Genomic DNA, 21,386 nt, shown 5'->3' with positions numbered 1-21,386 from the left:
GCCGTAGTCCACATAATCCAGAGTGTCCCACGGCTATCTCACTTGTAGAACAGTCACATCGGGAGATGTGACTGCTTTAACCGGCCACACTGTCAGGAGCGTCATCACTCCCACAGTGTATATCTCTGAGCTGCCGTGACTTGCGGCACCACCGCTGTGTGAGAACTTTCTCACGCAGCAGTGGTGCCGTAAGGGAGATCACCGGAGCTAATGACCTCTGGTGAACTCTCTCACCACAGCTCAGTGCTATACACTGCAGGAGTGATTACCTCCTGTGTCAGTGTGTAGCCAACTGCTCTCAAACTCATGAGGATCGTCGTAGCGACAATATGGATCACAGTCTCTGCGAACAGGTGAGGAATATTGTGGTTTATTGCTTTATTTTTGTTACAGGAGACGTTGGCTTCAGTGGATTAGGCTTTAGGTGAGCATGGTTTAATTCAGATTCAATAAACGACTGTCATTATTTAAAATAAAGGACTTTATTGGCAGCAACAAAGGCCCATTGTGAACTTCGCCTAATGGGGGGGGGGAAAATCACAAGTTTCCAATAAATGGAAGTGTAAAGAAGTCTGATTTAGTAAAAATACTTGTACTAAACAATTCTGGGGCATCTTTTCTCATAATTCTGAATTTTGCTGTTCTTTTGTTATTCCCCCTAGAAACATATGAATATAACGACTGGGTGTCCCTTCATAGCATGAGGGTGAGGTCCTATGTAGCAATCACAGCATGTCTAAAGTTCAAGCAATTTGCAAATGTCTAATAATGAGGCGGAAGCTACTGCAATGTTTATGAAGCGGATGCCTGCCAGCTGTACCTGTTATGCCCACCATATCGACAAGAGTACCAATCTATTGGTCTGCGCGTTGTATAAGAAAAAGAAAATAGAGCACAATATGCTGGGAATCCCAGGCAACCAAGACACAAAGTGATGTACAAACTGAAAACTACACAAGTTGATGACCTGCGGTTGTTTAGAGCTGCCTGCCGGTTGCTATTTAAGATAATTCAAAGGTTTTTGTGTGTTGTTTATTTAAGCCAAAGTATAAGTGCTGCATGCACACACGATGGAATCTGCAACTGTGAACAGAGTCCTCCAGGCACAAAAAAAATATCCAAAATCTGAACCAAGTTGCTCTGTATGATCCTAGCACTAGGATTAATTAATGAGGGCCTCTCAGCTCTCCAAGCATGCCTGTTAAACGATGACCTGTCACCATTTGCTCTCTACAGTACACCAGCGTTTCAGAAAGAAATATAGTTAGAAGATCTGGCCGGAGACCAAAATAGTTCAGTACCGCCCCTGGACTGCTTTCCCAGCGTTGCTCCAATTGATTGAAAGGTCTCCCTATATGGGAGAGACTGATCAATCACCTCTAGAAAAACAGGGGAAAGTGATCCAGGGGCGGAATCGGACTATTCTCATCTGTTCCCCAGACAGATCTTAGAAATATATTTTTTATGGAATGTTTCAGAGAAAAACATACCTGACTGTAATTGTGCAGCCAGGCTCTAATTCATGTTGCCTGTGGTTTGGGCAGAATGAATCAGCCAACATGTTTTCCTTAACCCCTTCATGACCAAGCCTATTTTGACCTTAATGACCAGGCCATTTTTTGCAATTCTGACCAGTGTCCCTTTATGAGGTAACTCAGGAACGCTTCAACGGATCCTAGCGATTGAGATTGTTTTTTCCTGACATATTGGGCTTCATGTTAGTGGTAAATTTAGGTCGATAATTTTTGCGTTTGTGAAAAAAATCAGAAATTTGGCGAAAATTTAGAAAATTTCGCAATTTTCAAATTTTGAATTTTTATTCTGTTAAACCAGAGAGTTATGTGACACAAAATAGTTACTAAATAACATTTCCCACATGTCTACTTTACATCAGCACAATTTTGTAAACAAAATATTTTTTTGTTAGGAAGTTATAAGGGTTAAAAGTTGACCAGCGATTTCTCACTTTTACAATAAAATTTACAAAACCATTTTTTTTTAGGGACCACCTTACATTTGAAGTCACTGAGGGGTCTATATGGCAGAAAATACCCAAAAGTGACACCATTCTAAAAACTGCACCTCTCAAGCTACTCAAAACTACATTCAGGCTATGTGCACACGCTAGCGTTTTTAAACGCTCAGGAAAAGGATCCCCTTTCCAGAAATCGCGCGTCTTTTTCCGCGCTGTTTTTTGCACGATTTTTGACGCGATTTTGACGCGTTTTTTGACACGCGATTTCTGGGATCATTGGGGATGGCTAAAAACGCTCAGCAATGCGGAAATTAATGAGCATGCTGCGTTTTTAGCCGCTAAGCGATTCCTGAGTGGTTAAAAACGCATGCATTGGCACAGAAAGCCAAAAACGCATGCTAATTAATTTGATGCATCTTTTAAGCGTTGCTGCAGCGTCTGAGCCGGCTCAAACGCTGCGGAAACGCTTAAAAAAACGCATCGTGTGCACACAGCCTCAAGAAGATTATTAACCCTTCAGGTGTTTCACAGGAACTAAAGCAACATGGAAAGAAAAAATGGACAATTTTTCCAACAAAAATTTTCTTTTAGCATCAATTTTTTCATTTTCACATGGGCAACAGGATAAAATGGATCCTAAAATTTGTTGGGCAATTTCTCCTGAGTACAGCGATACCTCATATGTGGTCATAAATTACTGTTTGGGCGCACGGCAGGGCTCAGAAGGGAAGGAGCTTTATTTATTTTTTTTGTATGGAAAATATGCTGGAATATTTAGCGGTTGTCATGCCCCTGTGTGCATAAACACTGGAGCTCCTCCACAAGTGACCCCATTTTGGAAACTAGACCCCCCAAGGAACTTATCTAGATGCATAGTGATCACTTTGAACCCCCAGGTACTTCACAAATTGATCTGTAAAAAAAAAAAAAAAGTACTTTTTTTTCACTAAAATTTTCTTTTAGCCTCAGTTTTTTCATTTTCACATGGGCAACAGGATAAAATGGATCCTAAAATTTGTTAAAAAATTTCTCCTGAGTACACCAAAACCTCATATGTGGTCATAAACCACTGTTTGAGCGCACAGCAGGGTCCGGAAGGGAAGGAGCACCATTTGACTTTTTGAATGGAAAATTAGCTCCAATCGTTATCGGACACCATGTCGCGGTTGGAGAGCCCCTGTGTACCTAAACATTGGAGCTCCCCCACAAGTGACCACATTTTGGAAACTAGACCCCTAAGGAACTTATCTAGATGTGTAGTGAGCACTTTGAACCCCCCCAAGTGCTTCACAAAAGTTTATAACAGAGCAGTGAAAATAAAAAATAATTTTTTTTCCCTCAAAAATGATTTTTAGCACACTTTTTAATTTTCACAAGGCTAACAGGAGAAATTGGACCCCAAAAGTTGTTGTCCAGTTTGTCCTGAGTACGCTGGTACCCCATATGTGGGGGGGAACCACTGTTTAGGCACACGGCAGGGCTCAGAAGAGAAGGAGCGCCATTTGACTTTTTGAAATGCAAATTACTTCTAATCGTTAGCGGACACCATGTCGTGTTTGGAGAGCCCCTGTGTGCCTAAACATTGGAGCTCCCCCACAAATGACCCCATTTTGGAAAGTAGACCCCCTAAGGAACTTATCTAGATGCATAGTGAGCACTTTGAACCCCCCCAAGTGCGTCACAAAAGTTTATAACGCAGACCCGTGAAAATTAAAAAAAAAAAAAAAATTTTCCTCAAAAAATTTTTTAGTGCGCAATTTTTTATTTTCACAAGGGTACCAGGATAAATTAGACCCCAAAAGCTGTTGTCCAGTTTGTCCTGAGTACGCTGGTGCCCCATATATTGGGGGAACCGTTGTTTGGGCACACGTAAGGGCTCAGAATGGAAGTGGTGACGTTTTAAAATGCAGACTGATGGAATGGTCTGCGGTCGTCGTTACGTTTGCAGAGCCACTGATGTGCCTAAACAATAGAAACCTCCCACAAGTGACCCCATTTTGGAAACTAGACCCCCTAAGGAACAAAGCCCCCTGTATCTGCGGGTCGGGTGACCTTTCAGTGACCTAGTTCACCCGACCCGCAGTGGGGCTTTAAAGTCATGACGCCACATAGGCGTCACTGGTCAGATTTGCACCAGTTTTCATGACGCCTATGTGGCGTCATTGGTCGTAAAGGGGTTAAAGGGAATCTATCACCTATTTTTTAGAATATAAGATGCGGCCACCGCCATCAGGGGCTTATCTACAGCATTCTGTAATGCTGTAGATAAGCCACCGATGTAACCTGAAAGAGAAGAAAAACAAGTTATATTATACTCCCCCAGGGGCGGTCCAGTCCGGCGCCTCCCACCTTCTAACGATGACGTCCTCTTCTTTGCTTCCCGTCGTGGCTCAGGCTCACTGCTCTACCCTGTTGAGGGCAGTGCAGAGTACTGCAGTGCGCAGGCGCCAGAAGAGGTCCAGCGCCTGCGCACTGCAGTACTCTGCTCTGCCTCCTCAACAGGGCAGAGCAGTGCGCCGGAGCCGCGATGGGAAGCAAAAAAAAAAAAAGAGGACATCATCTCAAGAAGATGGGAGGCGCCAGACCGCGACACCCTCCGGACCCGAACCGCCCCTGGGTGAGTATAACTCGTTTTTTTTCTCTTTCAGATTACATCAGGGGCCACATCTTATATACCAAAAAATAGGTGACAGATTCCCTTTAAAGAACATAACCAAACACAGGAATCCCCCATACACATGTCCACCACAAGCCAGGAAACTTCATTGTTAAACATCTCTGTACATGGTTAACTTCTCTACATATGGTTCAATAGCTTGGCATTTACCAAATCTTATTTTTATAGAAGTCAACATTCCTCAACTAAATCCATCTCATGTACAGTAATCTCTTCATGCACCTCCTAGCCTTCGCATCTTCTCCTGACTCGTTTACCAGGGCACTGTTCATTACTGCATGGTTCACATTAGTTTTCTTCTAGTCTCCTAGGAATATAAACAGCTCACAAACATCTTCCAATGTTATATGACAATGTGCAGCTGCAGAACATCCCTGGGTCACTACAACCAGAAAACTACTCAACTGATGTGAATAAGGTGCAGCTTTGGGGAAACCCAGTACGAAAGGGGGCAGATTAAAGCTCATTTTGCCCCAAAATACAAGGTCTGTCCATGAACTTGTGAAACACTATTGCCAAAACACTTGTCTTTCGTGATGTAGCACTTTGTAAGATATATCTCCGGTTACCTCCAGAAAAAAAAAAAAAAAAACACAACTGACTGCTACAGCAAGGACATGGAGACAATGCACCTGTCGTAGGACAGGTGCCTCTACAAACTATCTACAGGGGTTATCCCAACTCAGCAAATATTGGCACATAGGAAATGGCAGGGGGTCCAACTGCAGGGGCCCCCCCAACAAATGCTAGAACAAAGTGAACCCTTTGGCAAAATACACAACATGGCAATGAAGTCTGAATAAAACCAAAGTGTGTGTTCACACATGGCCTTCTGAGCAGAAGATCTGAAGAATGTAATCGAGAGCAAAATGGATAAGATTGCAAAATATCAAACACACAACGCAGTGACGGTAATTAAAAAAAAAAAAAAACATCTACCATGCGTGAATCTGTTAAAAACAACATGGTGCTTCACTCGCTCTCCCTTGATTCAGTATGAAGTCTCCACCATTGCTCCATGTGTCTGGGATCATCAGCAGCACTCCAGGTAATAAGAGATCAGCAGAATAGATCACACAAACCGCCGAGCGTAGTGACTAGCCACAGCACAGCGGTAGGGATGTTAGCGCTGCAGATAATAGACACCAGGACAGGTGGTGAGAAACTCAACTCGGACACAAGTAAAGAACAAGTTAGATATTTGTTTTATAAAATCTGTAGCCAGGGGAGGGGTATTCTGAAACCGTTTTCTTCAAGTAATTTCCTTTGACAATGTTGTGGTAGTAATTGCGCAGTGCCCCAACCATGTTATTTTGATGCCAAACAGAAAACCCCTTTAAGTCCACAGCGTGTCAATTTATGCTAAAGTTAACACTTTAGTAATTCAGAGTAAAATATATACCAACGCTTTGCATTCAAATTTTTTGTACCCTTTAAAAAAAAAAAAAAAAAGTTGGATAACACATTTTTAAAGTGACAAATAGTCTATCTAAGCAAATCAACAGCATTCACCTTTTTCCCCCAGCAGGTCAGCACTCAGGCTCCGGCGGTCCTCCATGCCTAGCTAAGTGGTCAGCATGTCACTTGCAGAGGACACATGGCGTACTAACAACATTAAGACTCGTCACTGAGTGGCGACAGTAGTAGTATGGTACACTGAAGGGCTGAGACCAATATCTGCAGTTAAGAATGTGTATTGATGGATATTTTGTTATTTTATACCATTTCCAGACATTTTTAAAACATTCGAAAGCTGGTTAACCTCTTTAAAGTACAAGCTGAATGGCCAGATACTGCCCAGTGTGATAAGCCCAATGTCAAATCAACAAAAACAACCACCTATGTGAGAAACTCACTATGGTAAAAATGTCAAATCAAATTAGACCATCAGTATACACATAATACATATCATTAACACTGGATTCTGTCCTTATGTATACTGATGATACAGATACTCAATACATCAAAAGGTCCCTAATAACATGGAAGACATGGAATCAAATTTATAAAAAAATACACACAAAAAAAGCAGCATGCTTAATGCCATACGTCAGGTTAGCCTTACATGTAGCACCCGACGTGGAACTCTATTTCACAACATGTACTTCCATATTAAGAATAAGTCATAGTAAAGTTGTAAATGATATGCAAAGCAGCAGATATCCAATTCCAGCATGGAGTACAGATACAAGTGCTTCTAAGTAAATGAGAATATCAAAAAGTTAATTTATTTCAGTCTTCAATACAAAAAGTGAAACTCATTATGTAGAGTTATTATAATCAGAGTGATCTATTTCACGTGTTTATTTCTGTTAATGTTGATAATGGCTGATTAGGGCAGCACGGTGGCTCAGGGGATAGCACTGCAGCCTTGCAGCGCTGGAGTCCTGGGTTCGAATCAAGGTCCCAGAGTCCGGAGGAAGAGTGGAGAGGCCACAATCCAAGCTGCTTGAGGAATAGTGTGAAGTTTCCACAATCAGTGATGGTTTAGGGAGGGGAACCATGTCATTTGCTGGTGTAGGTCCACTGTGTTTTATCAAGACCAAAGTCAGCACAGCCGTCCACCAGGAAATTTTAGAGAACTTCATGCTTCCCTCTGCCGACAAGCTTTTTGGCCATAATCCAAGCTGCTTGAGGAATAGTGTGAAGTTTCCACAATCAGTGATGGTTTGGGGAGGGGAACCATGTCATTTGCTGGTGTAGGTCCACTGTGTTTTATCAAGACCAAAGTCAGCGCAGCAGTCTACCAGGAAATTTTAGAGAACTTCATGCTTCCCTCTGCCGACAAGCTTTTTGGAGATGGAAATTTCATTTTCCAGCAGGACTTGGCACCTGACCACACTGCCAAAAGTACCAATACCTGGTTTAAAAACAACAGTATCACTGTGTTTGATTGGCCAGTAAACTCTTCTGACCTTAACCCCATACAGAATCTATGGGGTATTGTCAAGGCGCACCTTGAGAAAGAGGCGAAACGCGCGTCGGTGGCGGCGCTGCATTTGTCCTGCTTGATTGAAGATGGGTAAGCACAATTGCGCTTGATAATGGGGTCTTTTCATACCAGATTGCGCACCTGTTTGTGACCTCCTAACTTTAGAGGCTTTAATAATCGGCCCATCATTAATGAATGCACTAAGCACTTTAAATATATTTTGTTTTGGACAAAAGCAGCTTCTATTACCGGATCCTTTATTCGTGTATTTTATACATTATGTCAGAATAATTTTTGATGCGATTAATAAATTGTATTTCTATTTATATTGGACGTGTACTCTGTTTATTCTGTGTAATATCCATTGTGTTGGATGGTCAATGTAACCCTCTTCTCCCACTCTTGACACACTGATAGCAACACCACAGAAGAAATGCTAGCACAGGCTTCCAGCATCCATTGTTTCAGATGCTGCACATCCTGTACCTTCACAGCATAGACAATTGCCTTCAGATGACCCCAAAAATAAAAGTCTAAGGGGGTCAGATCGGGTGACCTTGGTGGCCATTCAGCTGGCCCACGTCGACCAAGCCACTTTCCAGGAAACTTTATGTAGGAATGCTTGGACCTGACACCCAAAATTGATGATATGATTTTTTGCCTTCCCCAGGATCAACAATGCAGAACAGCTGCACTAAAAATAGGCTGAACTAGATGGACATAAGGTCTCCTTCAAAACTATGTTACTATGTTATATGGGGTAAAAAGATAGTGGGGCCATTCTTCATCAATGGAAACCTCAATGCCACTGGATATCTAAAATTGCTATATGATGTGTTGCCCTCTTTATGCACTGAAGATGGTGCACCACCACATTATGGGTGTCAGGTCCAAGCATTCCTACAAGGAATCTGACCCCCTCAGACTAGCACTTCTTCTGCGGTGTTGCTATCAGTGTGTCAAGAGTAGGGCGATTCTGCGGCGGTCCCAGTCTGACGCTGCCGGGCGATGATCACACTCCCTTCCCAGGCTGGTGCGGCAGGTTTGGCGGTGGTACTGGGGGGTAACTCTGCCGGCAATTTGTGAAAGCCTGCACATTCATTGCTGTGATGCGGTGGCCTCAGGGAAAATGGCTGCCAGGGGTAGCGCATACTCAGATTGAGATCTCTGCAACGAGATCTCGTCCCGAAATCTCGTTGCCAAGATCACAATCGGAGAATGCGACGCCCCAGGCAGCCATTCTCCCGAAGGCCACCGCATTGCAGCAATGGATATGCGGGGCATCCGGGCTTTGACAAGATGGCGGCGGAGCCCTAAGCACCACCGCCGAACCTGCTGCACCAGCCTGGGATGGGATTTCCCCAAGGCCACCGAACTGCCGCACCAGCTTGGGATGGGAGTCATATCGCCGGACCACCGAACACCCCCTGTGACACCGCTCCACAAGCGCTGCAACACAGTCACAAATGTTTTTAAGTTTCCAAGACTCACTTGCTATAAACTTCAATGAAAGTCACGGAGAGCACTCGTCCAAGTTATAAGCTGGCTACTTGGCAATGTGAGCGGACCCTAAGGCCAAATTCAGACATCATTTATCACGGTCTAACAGACTGCCATGCGTCTTCTGGCCTGAACATAAAAGCATCATAGGCGTATATAAAACCTCAACTACGGTGAGTCCATGCATCATGGTCTGTACTCGGACCGCGATACACAGACATCTGAATTTGGCCTTAGTGAGATCCTATAGAGTGAACCCTCACCAGTAATAAGGTGATAGTGATATCCTAGTGTGTAACCCTATCAAACTACTGAAGACAACTAGTCACATACTGATGCATTTTAGAAATCTTATAAAACACACGACCAGACCATTCACAACGTCTGCATCAGAATGACTAAAGCAAGAGTACATCCAATGCTGTCAATAATTACACTGACAAGGGCATTAAATGCAGCAATCCAGAAAATACATGGGACAAATCAAATGCCACTCAAACCTGTTCAGGACATACTGTTACTACAAGAAGTAACCAGGAAAAGTCGCCCCTGCAGGTGTCACCCGGATCAGCCACCGGCAGCTTCGGTTATTACAGGAGTGAGGCAGTGGGTATCCATCAAAGCGACACACGACCTGAACAGAGGCTATACCAGAACACAGCAAATATTCAAAGATTTCTAAATATGTCCAGATATATTTGCATTAGCAGAAACACTAAGAACCAGGACTAAAATGAATGAGCAACAGCAGGATATCAATGTTCGCAAAGAGCGAGTCTTCTAATGCAAACATAAAAGAAAATGACAGGAAAGCAAAAAATAAAGTCACTAGTTAATGAACACAAACCACTAACTTGTTCAAAATAAGTATCAGGTGTGGGATCACTGACAGATATGTAATTTTCACTCATGTGAACCTAACCTACGTATAAAAATTTAAAAAACAAGTTTCATCCAGAAAAGATGAACAATTTTTTTCTCACTTATCATCCGTGTGCAGTCTGTAGACAATCCATTTTTTACAGTAAGCCGCTATTAATCTCTTACAATATTATTTACAGTTTATTTTGTTACAGAATTGCAATGTATCTGTAAAACTTCGATGTTGTACTGTGGCTTTGAATGGATTTTTGGGGGGCACCCATAAACTTGAAATACCCTATATACTCGTGTATAAGCCGACCCATGTATAAGCCAACCCCCCTAATTTTGTCACAATAAACTGGGAAAACTTGACTTGCGTATAAAGGGGGTTTTACACTAAGCGATATCGCTAGCAATATCGCTAAAACGTCACTGGTTTTGTGACGTTATAGCGATATTGCTAGCGATATCGCTATGTGTGATACTTACCAACGACCGGCTCCCCCGCTGTCCATCGCTGATCGCGCGAGAATGTCCGGCTCCATTTCTCGTCGTCTGCTTCCTGCTGGGGCTTCCTGTGTGAGACGAGCGACGCTGGACGCGGGCGGGAGGACGTCTGGATCGCTGTGTGTGAAAGGTGAGTATCGTGCGCTTCGTCGCTGCTGCATCGCTGTGAGATCTTTCTGTATGAAAGCTCACTAGCGATCATTTAGCGATGCACCAGAGATCCTGACCGGGTCGGATCGCTGGTCGGATCGCTAAATGTAAAAGGGCCTTAAAGGGCCTGTCACGCTAAGCGATATCGCTAGCAATATCGCTATAACCTCACTGGTTTTGTGACGTTATAGTGATATTACTAGCGATATCGCTATGTCTGATACTTACCACCGACGGCTCCCCCGCTGGTTATCGCTGATCGCGCGAGAACGGCCTGGACTGTTTCTCGTCGTCAGCTTCCTGCTGGGCTTCCTGTGGCACCGACGAGACTCGTGGACGCGGGCGGAAGGACGTCAGGATCGCCTCGTCTGACAAGTAAGTAGCGACCCCCGTCCCCTGCTATGTCGCTGGTGAGATCTGCCTGTGTGGCAGCTCACTAGCGACCACTTAGCGATGTACCAGCGATCCTGACCGCGTCATATCGCTTGGCGGGATCGCTGGTGCATCGCTAAGTGTGACAGTACCTTAAGGGGGTTTTACACTAAGCGATATCGCTAGCAATATCGCTAAAACGTCACTGGTTTTGTGACGTTATAGCGATATTGCTAGCGATATCGCTATGTGTGATACTTACCTCTGACCGGTTCCCCCACTGTCCATCGATGATCGCGCGAGAATGTCCGGCTCCATTTCTCGTCGGGCGCTTCCTGCTGTGACGACGAGCGACGCGTGGACGCGGGCGGGAGGACGCAGGATCGCCGTGTGTGAAAGGTGAGTATCGTGCGCTGCGTCGCTGCTGCATCGCTGTGAGATCTTTCTGTATGAAAGCTCACTAGCGATCATTTAGCGATGCACCAGCGATCCTGACCGGGTCAGATCGCTGGTGCATCGCTAAATGTAAAAGGGCCTTTAAGCCTAGGGTGCACAGTGTGTGGCCCCAGATAATGCTGCACAGTGTGTGGCCCCAGATAATGCTGCACAGTGTGTGGGCCCCAGATAATGCTGCACAGTGTGTGGGCCCCAGATAATGCTGCACAGTGTGTGGGCCCCAGATAATGCTGCACAGTGTGTGGGCCCCATCATGTAGCTGCGGCTGCCTCCTACCAAAAAAAAAAAAAAAAAACAACCTGATCGCGCCCTCTGACCTGATTGTCATTGCAGAGGACGCAAGACAGCAGAGCGACGTGCAGGGACAGGTGAATATGTCTCCCCCCCCCGTTCATACTCAACCCCGTCCTGGCGCTTGTCTCTGCAGCGCAGCCCCCCGCGCTTGTTCCATGTTCTCGGCGCTGCTCTTCCTGCTTCAGCGGTCACGTGGTACCGCTCATTAAACTCATGTATATGCACATATTCATGAGTTTAATGAGCGGTACCACGTGACCGCTGAAGCAGGAAGAACAGGGGGCGCCAAGAACATGGAACAAGCAAGGGGGCTGCAGAGAAGGGCGAGTAAGATCTGACACCCCCGCTCCCCCATCGATCCCCCCCAGTATATGACTCGTGTATAAGCCGAGAGGGGGACTTTCAGCCCCCAAAAAACGGGCTGAAAATCTCGGCTTATACACGAGTATATACCGTAGGTCTTATATTTACAGAATAAACTAGTGAATGCTGCAATTTTTTTTCACATGCAATTTCGATAAGGAAAAAAAAAAAAAAATGCTCATCTGCACTGCCCCATTGAATAACATTGGTCCAAGTGTGGTCCGTTCTCTCATGGACAGCACTCAGACCGAAAACACGGTTGTGTGAAAAAGCCCTAAACCAAGCAACCTTACACATGGTAGAGCCAACTGCTATATGTGAAGGATATTGTACCTGAAGTACAGTAAGGTTCAGGCCATACAGATCCAGACAAATTCTAGACTGCGGCACAGAAAACATACAGATCCATGATAAGAATGAACATGTTCACTCTGGTCACCAGCAAACCATGGAGCTAATATTTGTGCAGATCCACAGCAGACTCTAAAAAAAATTTGCAATGTATTTCTAACTTTTTGGTGAAAGTAGCATTGCAGCTACAGGTTATAGAAAAGTCTATACACAGCGTTTAGTTATTAGTTTTTATTATATGTAGCAAGTCTTGGGTGTGGTGGTTTTTTCTGTCCTGTCCTTGCAACAAACAGCAGGTAAACACTTGAAAACCATTGCATTTTCTTAAAAAAAAGGTTTTTTTAAAAAAAAAAAAAAAGCGGACGAGCATAAAGTAGGCCATAAAAGGCTTTCTCTGCATGACCTATAGACAGGAGCAGTCAATAATACTGAGGTTCCTCACACCCAAGAACAGGCTCAGCCCAGTGGGTACTTATCACCAGGTTAAAGTGGGAGCTGTTTAAGGATTTTTAACACAGGCCAGCACCCAACAGTTCATTGGCACACAAACATGGCAGTGAACAGACAATAAATGAGAAAATGCTCATTCATCGGCCGATGGCATCTTTTATACACACTAAAAATAATTGTTCTTGGTAGCACAACTCCTAGTAAATTGTTAGTAGACAATATAGAGGCCAAACTATTCAAAAGGGTTTTCCCTGCCCAAGATATGACCATTACTTAGGATTGGTCATCCAAATATTCACTTCAAAGAGAAATTATGTAGTACTTGAGAACAGCCATTACACAATGGATGGAGCTGTGCTGTTCTGATCAATATTTACATGTGGCAGCTGGTAGTGGCGGTAACAGCTGATTAAGGGCTGCCGCTTGTCAGACCCCCACTATCTGATATTGATGTGCTATAGCAAAAATGTATCATCAATAGCACCGTCATGGACAACCGCATTAATTGCAACCCCATACAGACTATCAGGCCACAACAATGAATGGGCACTGATCAACTTCTCATATCAATGTTTGACGCTCATTATTGGCAAAAGTCTGACCAGATACACAGCTGGAGACTTTTCTAAGGGTTTCCGTTACACATAGCGACGCTCCAGCAATCCCGACAACGATACGACCTGGTAAGGATCGCTGGAACGTTGCTACATGGTCGCTAGTAAGCTGTCAAACAGGCAGATCTATTCAACGACGCAGCAACGATACGGCGATCTGTATAACGACCTCGGCGGTCGTTGGGACGTTGTCACAGCAGCTATTCTGACGACTCACGCCTGCGTCCCTGAGTTCTGCATCGCCAACAAGGTCGCTCGTCGGCGTCAAACAGCGCATGCTTAGTTACCCGCTATTTACCTTGGATACCAGCGTCCTCGCTGGTCCTGATCGCTGGTGAATCTGCCTGTTTGAGAGCTCATCAGCGATCATGTAGCGACGCACCAGCAATCCTGACCAGGACATATCTTTGTCGGGATCGCTGGTGCGTCGTTTAGTGTAGCGGGACCTTTACACTAGTCCTACCCGTATGCCTCATATCTGCAGTCTTGTTAAGAAATTATATATTAGTGCTTTATGCTAATGATTTCTTCCAGGCTCTGGGGGCTTGCAGTGCCTGGAAGAAATCTCTACCTCCTGTCTTCATTTGGGTACCACCCCACCTCCCATCAGCATCACAGTGCCCTATCACGTGTAATGGTGGCCCCAGAATCCCGCGCCTGCAATAGTACGATTATACAGAACCTATTCTGTCGTCCTATGGGCGTTTGCTCCAGCATTCTTCTGCGCAGGCATGTGCATTAATAAGGTGCTCTCCCACTTCCTTTCTCCCTGCATAGATAGGAACTATACAATTTCTGATGCCCCTGTCACCAGGTATACATGGTGGGGAGAGCACCTTATTGCTGCGCACGCCGGGGGGTCACTGCAATGGAAGTATCAGTGACTTGCCGGCACAGAAGAATGCTGAAGCCAATGCCCATAGGAGGACATAACAGGTACTGTATAATCACGCTTCCGGGGCCATTACACGTCACAGCGCACTGTGACGCTGATGGGAGGGAGCTTGGTACGCAAATGAAGGCAGGAGGCCGGCACCGCATGCCCCATGCCTGGAAGAAATCATTAGCATAGAGAAAAGAGAAATAAGAGAGGATTTCTCACCAAGATAGAAAATATCAGGCATACAGATAGGACTGCTGTAACATTTCTATCACCTGTATGTCCACATTAATAGGTTATGTACATCCCAGGGGTGACAGATTCCCTTTAACTCACACGTCCGAGGACAGCCTGTGATCCTCAACGCAGCTGTCCGCATTCAAATAGGCCGATGCAGGAATCCACAGTCCGCAATCTAACTGAACAGACTCTTACTGGAATCAACTGGTCTTGTGCTGCCAAAACAGTAATCCCACTCACAGACCAGCACCCTCTGGGGCATGGTGGGGTCTCCCTGACCCTTGCAGACATCACCTCAGCTTGTGGTTACACAGATTTCTATAGATGACAATTGGACTTGGTTGGCAAACAGATGAACTATTAGGGGTATGTTTCCACTTGGCGTATTTACTGCGGATTGGACACTGCGTACATCCGCAGCGCCCAGATGTTACAGCATAGTGGATGGGATTTTATGGGGTCAGTCCGCACAAAACCCGGGCCTACAGCATCCCAGGCCCCGGTCCAACCCTCCAACTCCCAGTCCTCCTCACCAGCCAAAGGCTCCTCAGGCCACGGTCCTCGTCCTCCCCCTCCAGCCCCGGCTCCCGGTCCTCGCCCTCCCCTCCAGCCCCCCAGTCCTCGTCGTCCTCTCCATCCTTGACCCCGGTCCTCCCCGTCCTCGTCCTCCCCCTCCAGCCCCGGCTCCCGGTCCTCACCCTCCCCTCCAACCCCGGCCCCCGCACCTCCTCTCTAGCCCCGGCCCCCGCTCCTCCCCTCCAGCCCCCAGTCCTCGTCGACCTCTCCATCCTTGACCACGGTCCTTCTCCCCAGCCCAGGCCCCGGTCCTCCCCTCCAGCCCCGGCTCCCAGGCCCCGGTCCTCCCCTCCAGCCCCCAGTCCTCGTCGACCTCTCCATCCTTGACCCCGGTCCTTCTCCCCAGCCCAGGCCCCAGTCCTCCCCTCCAGCCCCGGCTCCCAGGCCCCGGTCCTCCCCTCCAGCCCCGGCTCCCAGGCCCCGGTCCTCCCCTCCAGCCCCGGCTCCCAGGCCCCGGTCCTCCCCTCCAGCCCCGGCTCCCAGGCCCCGGTCCTCCCCTCCAGCCCCGGTCCTCCCCTCCAGCCCCGGCTTCCAGGCCCCGGTCCTCCTCTCCAGCCCCGGCTTCCAGGCCCCGGTCCTCCTCTCCAGCCCCGGCTTCCAGGCCCCGATCCTCCTCTCCAGCCCCGGCTTCCAGGCCCCGGTCCTCCCCTCCAGCCCCGGCTTCCAGGCCCCGGTCCTCCCCTCCAGCCCCGGCTCCCAGGCCCCGGTCCTCCCCTCCAGCCCCGGCTCCCAGGCCCCGGTCCTCCCCTCCAGCCCCGGCTCCCAGGCCCCGGTCCTCCCCTCCAGCCCCGGCTTCCAGGCCCCGGTCCTCCCCTCCAGCCCCGGCTTCCAGGCCCCGGTCCTCCTCTCCAGCCCCGGCTTCCAGGCCCCGGTCCTCCCCTCCAGCCCCGGCTTCCAGGCCCCGGTCCTCCCCTCCAGCCCCGGCTTCCAGGCCCCGGTCCTCCTCTCCAGCCCCGGCTTCCAGGCCCCGGTCCTCCCCTCCAGCCCCGGCTTCCAGGCCCCGGTCCTCCCCTCCAGCCCCGGCTTCCAGGCCCCGGTCCTCCTCTCCAGCCCCGGCTCGGTCACTTACTCTCATTTAACACCTCCACCAGGTCTGCGCAGATTTCACACATCGTTCATGAAGTAGCCGCTTCCCGAGCATGGATCTGGTGCTGCCGCGGCCCGTCAGCCGGTGTATTCGGCGCCGCTTGTGGCTGAAAGGCCCGGGAACGAGCAGGCGTGAGGGGCGCGCTGTGATTGGATGTTGACGACGAGAAGGGGCGAAGTTGAAGGAATAACGACGAGTTTATTTTCCCCAAATGTGACCGAGGCGGCGACAAGCGGAGCCACTCACTACCTCACCGAGCCATCAGCACCACAGCCGCCGCCATTTTGGTTGGGGATGCTCGGTTCAGCTCGGCAGTTTCCGGAAGTGATTCGGCTGTTCGGCTCGGAGATCCCGCCCAAAGGCCAAGCTCTCAGGTCACATGACCAAATTAAAAGAGGCGGGGCTTAGCGGGGACTGTCGCCTTTGAGCTCGGATCGTCCAGCGTGTCCCAGACTGAGGCATGCTGGGAGATTTGTGACTGACCAGTAATGCTTTATGTCGCGGCCTGTGACCGACCCGAGTTACTGCTGAATAGTATAGCGTGTGTCTCATTGTGACCCTTCAGAGAAAACATTTCAGCATAGATCAGCTCTCCGTTCTCGTGTTCCACCTGCCCGCCTGCAAAATGTCCGCAACAGCCTTAGACCATCTGATGTATTGCACCCTCCCTTCACCTTTCCCTCCATCCAATAGACCTGGGGCGACAGATGGACTGGTCCATTGTGACAGAATAGGGGTGTGTGCCAGACTTCCTGCGTACAGGGGAGTTTGTGGTTCCTTGCAGAATGGAGAAATTAGGGCAACAGCTACCAAAAGGTAGAGGCCTGGTCTGTGCCATACCTCTCCTACTGCCTGTGTGGGCCTGGTCTGTGCCATACCTCTCCTACTGCCTGGATGGCCTGGTCTGTGCCATACCTCTCCTACTGCCTGTGTGGGCCTGGTCTGTGCCATACCTCTCCTACTGCCTGGATGGCCTGGTCTGTGCCATACCTCCTACTGCCTGGGGGGCCTGGTCTGTGCCATACCTCTACTACTGCCTGTGTGGGCCTGGTCTGTGCCATACCTTTCCTACTGCCTGGGGGGCCTGGTCTGTGCCATACCTCCTACTGCCTGGGGGGCCTGGTCTGTGCCATACCTCTCCTACTGCCTGGGGGGCCTGGTCTGTGCCATACCTCTACTACTGCCTGTGTGGGCCTGGTCTGTGCCATACCTCTACTACTGCCTGTGTGGGCCTGGTCTGTGCCATACCTTTCCTACTGCCTGGGGGGCCTGGTCTGTGCCATACCTTTCCTACTGCCTGGGGGGCCAGATCTGTGCGATACCTCTCCTACTGCCTGGGGGGCCTGGTCTGTGCTATACCTCTCCTACTGCCTGGATGGCCTAGTCTGTGCCATACATCTCTTACTGCCTGGGGGGCCTGGTCTGTGCCATATCTCTCCTACTACCTGGGGGGCCTGGTCTGTGCTATACCTCTCCTACTGCCTGGATGGCCTGGTCTGTGCCATACATCTCTTACTGCCTGGGGGGCCTGGTCTGTGCCATACCTCTACTACTGCCTGTGTGGGCCTGGTCTGTGCCATACCTCTACTACTGCCTGTGTGGGCCTGGTCTGTGCCATACCTCTCCTACTGCCTGTGTGGGCCTGGTCTGTGCCATACCTCTCCTACTGCCTGGGGGGCCTGGTCTGTGCCATACCTCTCCTACTGCCTGTGTGGGCCTGGTCTGTGCCATACCTCTCCTACTGCCTGTGTGGGCCTGGTCTGTGCCATACCTCTCCTACTGCCTGTGTGGGCCTGGTCTGTGCCATACCTCTCCTACTGCCTGGGGGGCCTGGTCTGTGCCATACCTCTCCTACTGCCTGGGGGGCCTGGTCTGTGCCATACCTCTCCTACTGCCTGTGTGGGCCTGGTCTGTGCCATACCTCTCCTACTGCCTGGGGGGCCTGGTCTGTGCCATACCTCTCCTACTGCCTGGGGGGCCTGGTCTGTGCCATACCTCTCCTACTGCCTGGATGGCCTGGTCTGTGCCATACCTTTCCTACTGCCTGGGGGGCCTGGTCTGTGCTATACCTCTCCTACTGCCTGGATGGCCTGGTCTGTGCCATACATCTCTTACTGCCTGGGGGGCCTGGTCTGTGCCATATCTCTCCTACTACCTGGGGGGCCTGGTCTGTGCTATACCTCTCCTACTGCCTGGATGGCCTGGTCTGTGCCATACATCTCTTACTGCCTGGGGGGCCTGGTCTGTGCCATACCTCTACTACTGCCTGTGTGGGCCTGGTCTGTGCCATACCTCTACTACTGCCTGTGTGGGCCTGGTCTGTGCCATACCTCTACTACTGCCTGTGTGGGCCTGGTCTGTGCCATACCTCTACTACTGCCTGTGTGGGCCTGGTCTGTGCCATACCTTTCCTACTGCCTGGGGGGCCTGGTCTGTGCCATACCTCTCCTACTGCCTGGGGGGCCTGGTCTGTGCCATACCTCTCCTACTGCCTGGATGGCCTGGTCTGTGCCATACCTTTCCTACTGCCTGGGGGGCCAGATCTGTGCCATACCTCTCCTACTGCCTGGGGGGCCTGGTCTGTGCCATACCTCTCCTACTGCCTGGATGGCCTGGTCTGTGCCATACATCTTACTGCCTGGGGGGCCTGGTCTGTGCCATATCTCTCCTACTACCTGGGGGGCCTGGTCTGTGCTATACCTCTCCTACTGCCTGGATGGCCTGGTCTGTGCCATACATCTCTTACTGCCTGGGGGGCCTGGTCTGTGCCATACCTCTACTACTGCCTGTGTGGGCCTGGTCTGTGCCATACCTCTACTACTGCCTGTGTGGGCCTGGTCTGTGCCATACCTCTACTACTGCCTGTGTGGGCCTGGTCTGTGCCATACCTCTACTACTGCCTGTGTGGGCCTGGTCTGTGCCATACCTCTACTACTGCCTGTGTGGGCCTGGTCTGTGCCATACCTCTACTACTGCCTGTGTGGGCCTGGTCTGTGCCATACCTTTCCTACTGCCTGGGGGGCCTGGTCTGTGCCATACCTCTCCTACTGCCTGGGGGGGCTGGTCTGTGCCATACCTCTCCTACTGCCTGGATGGCCTGGTCTGTGCCATACCTTTCCTACTGCCTGGGGGGCCAGATCTGTGCCATACCTCTCCTACTGCCTGGGGGGCCTGGTCTGTGCTATACCTCTCCTACTGCCTGGATGGCCTGGTCTGTGCCATACATCTCTTACTGCCTGGGGGGCCTGGTCTGTGCCATATCTCTCCTACTGCCTGGGGGGGCCTGGTCTGTGCTATACCTCTCCTACTGCCTGGGGGGGCCTGGTCTGTGCCATACCTCTCCTACTGCCTGGGGGGGGCCTGGTCTGTGGCATACATCTCTTACTGCCTGGGGTGCCTGGTCTGTGCCATATCTTTCCTACTGCCTGGGGGGCCTGGTCTGTGCCATACCTCTCCTACTGCCTGGGGGGGCCAGGTCTGTGCCATACCTCTCCTACTGCCTGGGGGGCCTGGTCTGTGCTATACCTCTCCTACTGTCTGGATGACCTGGTCTGTGCCATACATCTCTTACTGCCTGGGGGGCCTGGTCTGTGCCATATCTCTCCCACTACCTGGGGGGCCTGGTCTGTGCTTATACCTCTCCTGCCTGGGGGGACTGGTCTGTGTCATACCTCTCCTACTGCCTGGGGGGGGGGGGCTGGTCTGTGGCATCCAATGGCTGCATATCCTTAAGGACAAAAATGTCCAGGAAGGATGGGAAATCTTGAAAAATGAGATTCTCAAAGCACAATTGTTAACAATTCCAAAAATTGGGAAGAATACAAAGCATTTAAGGAAACCAGGATGGATGAACACTGAACTTAAACATATGCTAAAAAGGAAGAAATTGTTGGGCGCCGAGATTTTTCCACTGCACGGGATAGATGCCAGGCCTTGACTGGTGCTGTGGTCTCCCATTCAGACTCAGCCACTGGGATGACTGCTCCACACAGATTCCAGCACCTTGCCCATGCTGTGTAAGGTGCCAAGGTTCTCCCACTGCACAGGGGTAATCTCAAGCCATGTCCTCTGCGGTCTCCCATCCCTCTCACAGCGGTTCCTGCTCAACAGAGATGTCGGTCCCAGCGTCTTGCCCAGGCTAATGTTAGGCGTGTGGTTGCTACTCTAGGCTCAGCTATTGTACCATGCACGAGTCATGTGGAGTGAGTGTTGTATGCATACAACACTCACTCCACATGAATGTCTCTAGTGAATGACTCATTAAGAAACCCCTACCCTTGGTATGCATGTGTTGTCCTTTTCAGAATGGAGACACCTCCTGGAGGGGGCTCGCTATCCCTTCCAAGTCTACACCGACCACAAAAACCTGGTGTACCTACAAACAGCCCAGCGGTTAAATTCTCGCCAGGCTAGATGGTCCTTGTTCTTCTCCCAGTTCCACTTCAACCTCCACTTTCTTTCTGGGGAGAAGAACATTTGTGCCGATGCTTTCTCTTGCTCCGTAGTGTCATCAGAGGAGGAGGAGCCTCGGTTAATTGTCCCTTCATAGAGCCTGAGAACTGTGGCCCCGTTTTCGCTAGAGTCTGTTTCCCCGGGCAAGACTTTTGTTCCACCTAATTTGCGACCGGAGGTTCCCTGTTGGGCTCACTCGTCCAGGGTGGGTGGACATTTTGGGACCAAGAATACATCTGAGCTCCTGGCGAGGACGTACTGGTGGCCGCATATGGCCCTTGACGTCGGAGACTATATTCGGGTGTGTGTTTCCTGCGCCAAGAATCGGTCTCCTCGGCAATGGCCTGCTGGGTTACTTTACCCTCTGCCGGTGGCAGACAGGCCCTGGGAGATGGTCGGGATGGACTTTGTGATGGGCTTACCCAAGTCTCGTGGCTACACCATTATTTATGTAGTCACCGACCATTTCTCCAAAATGGTGCACTTGGTGCCTCTTCCGTGGGTGCCTTCTGCACGGGTCTTGGCGGCGTTGTTCATTAGGCACATTTTCCACCTACATGGCATGCCTGACAAAATCGTCAATGACCGGGGTCCCCAGTTTGCGTCTCGGTTCTGGAGAGAGCTTTATCGTCTGCTTAGCAGAGCT

General features: G+C 49.4%; 1 protein-coding gene across 1 annotated transcript in view; it reads right to left on the bottom strand.

Moving 5' to 3' along the window:
• Window positions 1–16,938, bottom strand: part of LOC141057359 (ubiquitin carboxyl-terminal hydrolase 34-like) — a 47,572-nt gene extending 30,634 nt beyond the window's left edge. Inside the window, exon 1 of the mRNA XM_073553943.1 lies at window positions 16,271–16,938. Within this exon, the coding sequence (XP_073410044.1) occupies window positions 16,271–16,313 (43 nt within the window). The 5' untranslated portion in view covers window positions 16,314–16,938. The remainder of the gene's footprint in view (window positions 1–16,270) is intronic.
• Between the last annotated feature and the right edge of the window lie 4,448 nt (window positions 16,939–21,386).

The sequence above is a fragment of the Dendrobates tinctorius genome, unplaced genomic scaffold (genome assembly GCF_039654945.1).
Source record: "Dendrobates tinctorius isolate UK_male_01 unplaced genomic scaffold, ASM3965494v1 ptg000203l, whole genome shotgun sequence".
In the NCBI taxonomy this organism is placed as follows: Eukaryota; Metazoa; Chordata; class Amphibia; order Anura; family Dendrobatidae; genus Dendrobates; species Dendrobates tinctorius.
This window is presented reverse-complemented; position numbering and strand designations above follow the sequence as displayed.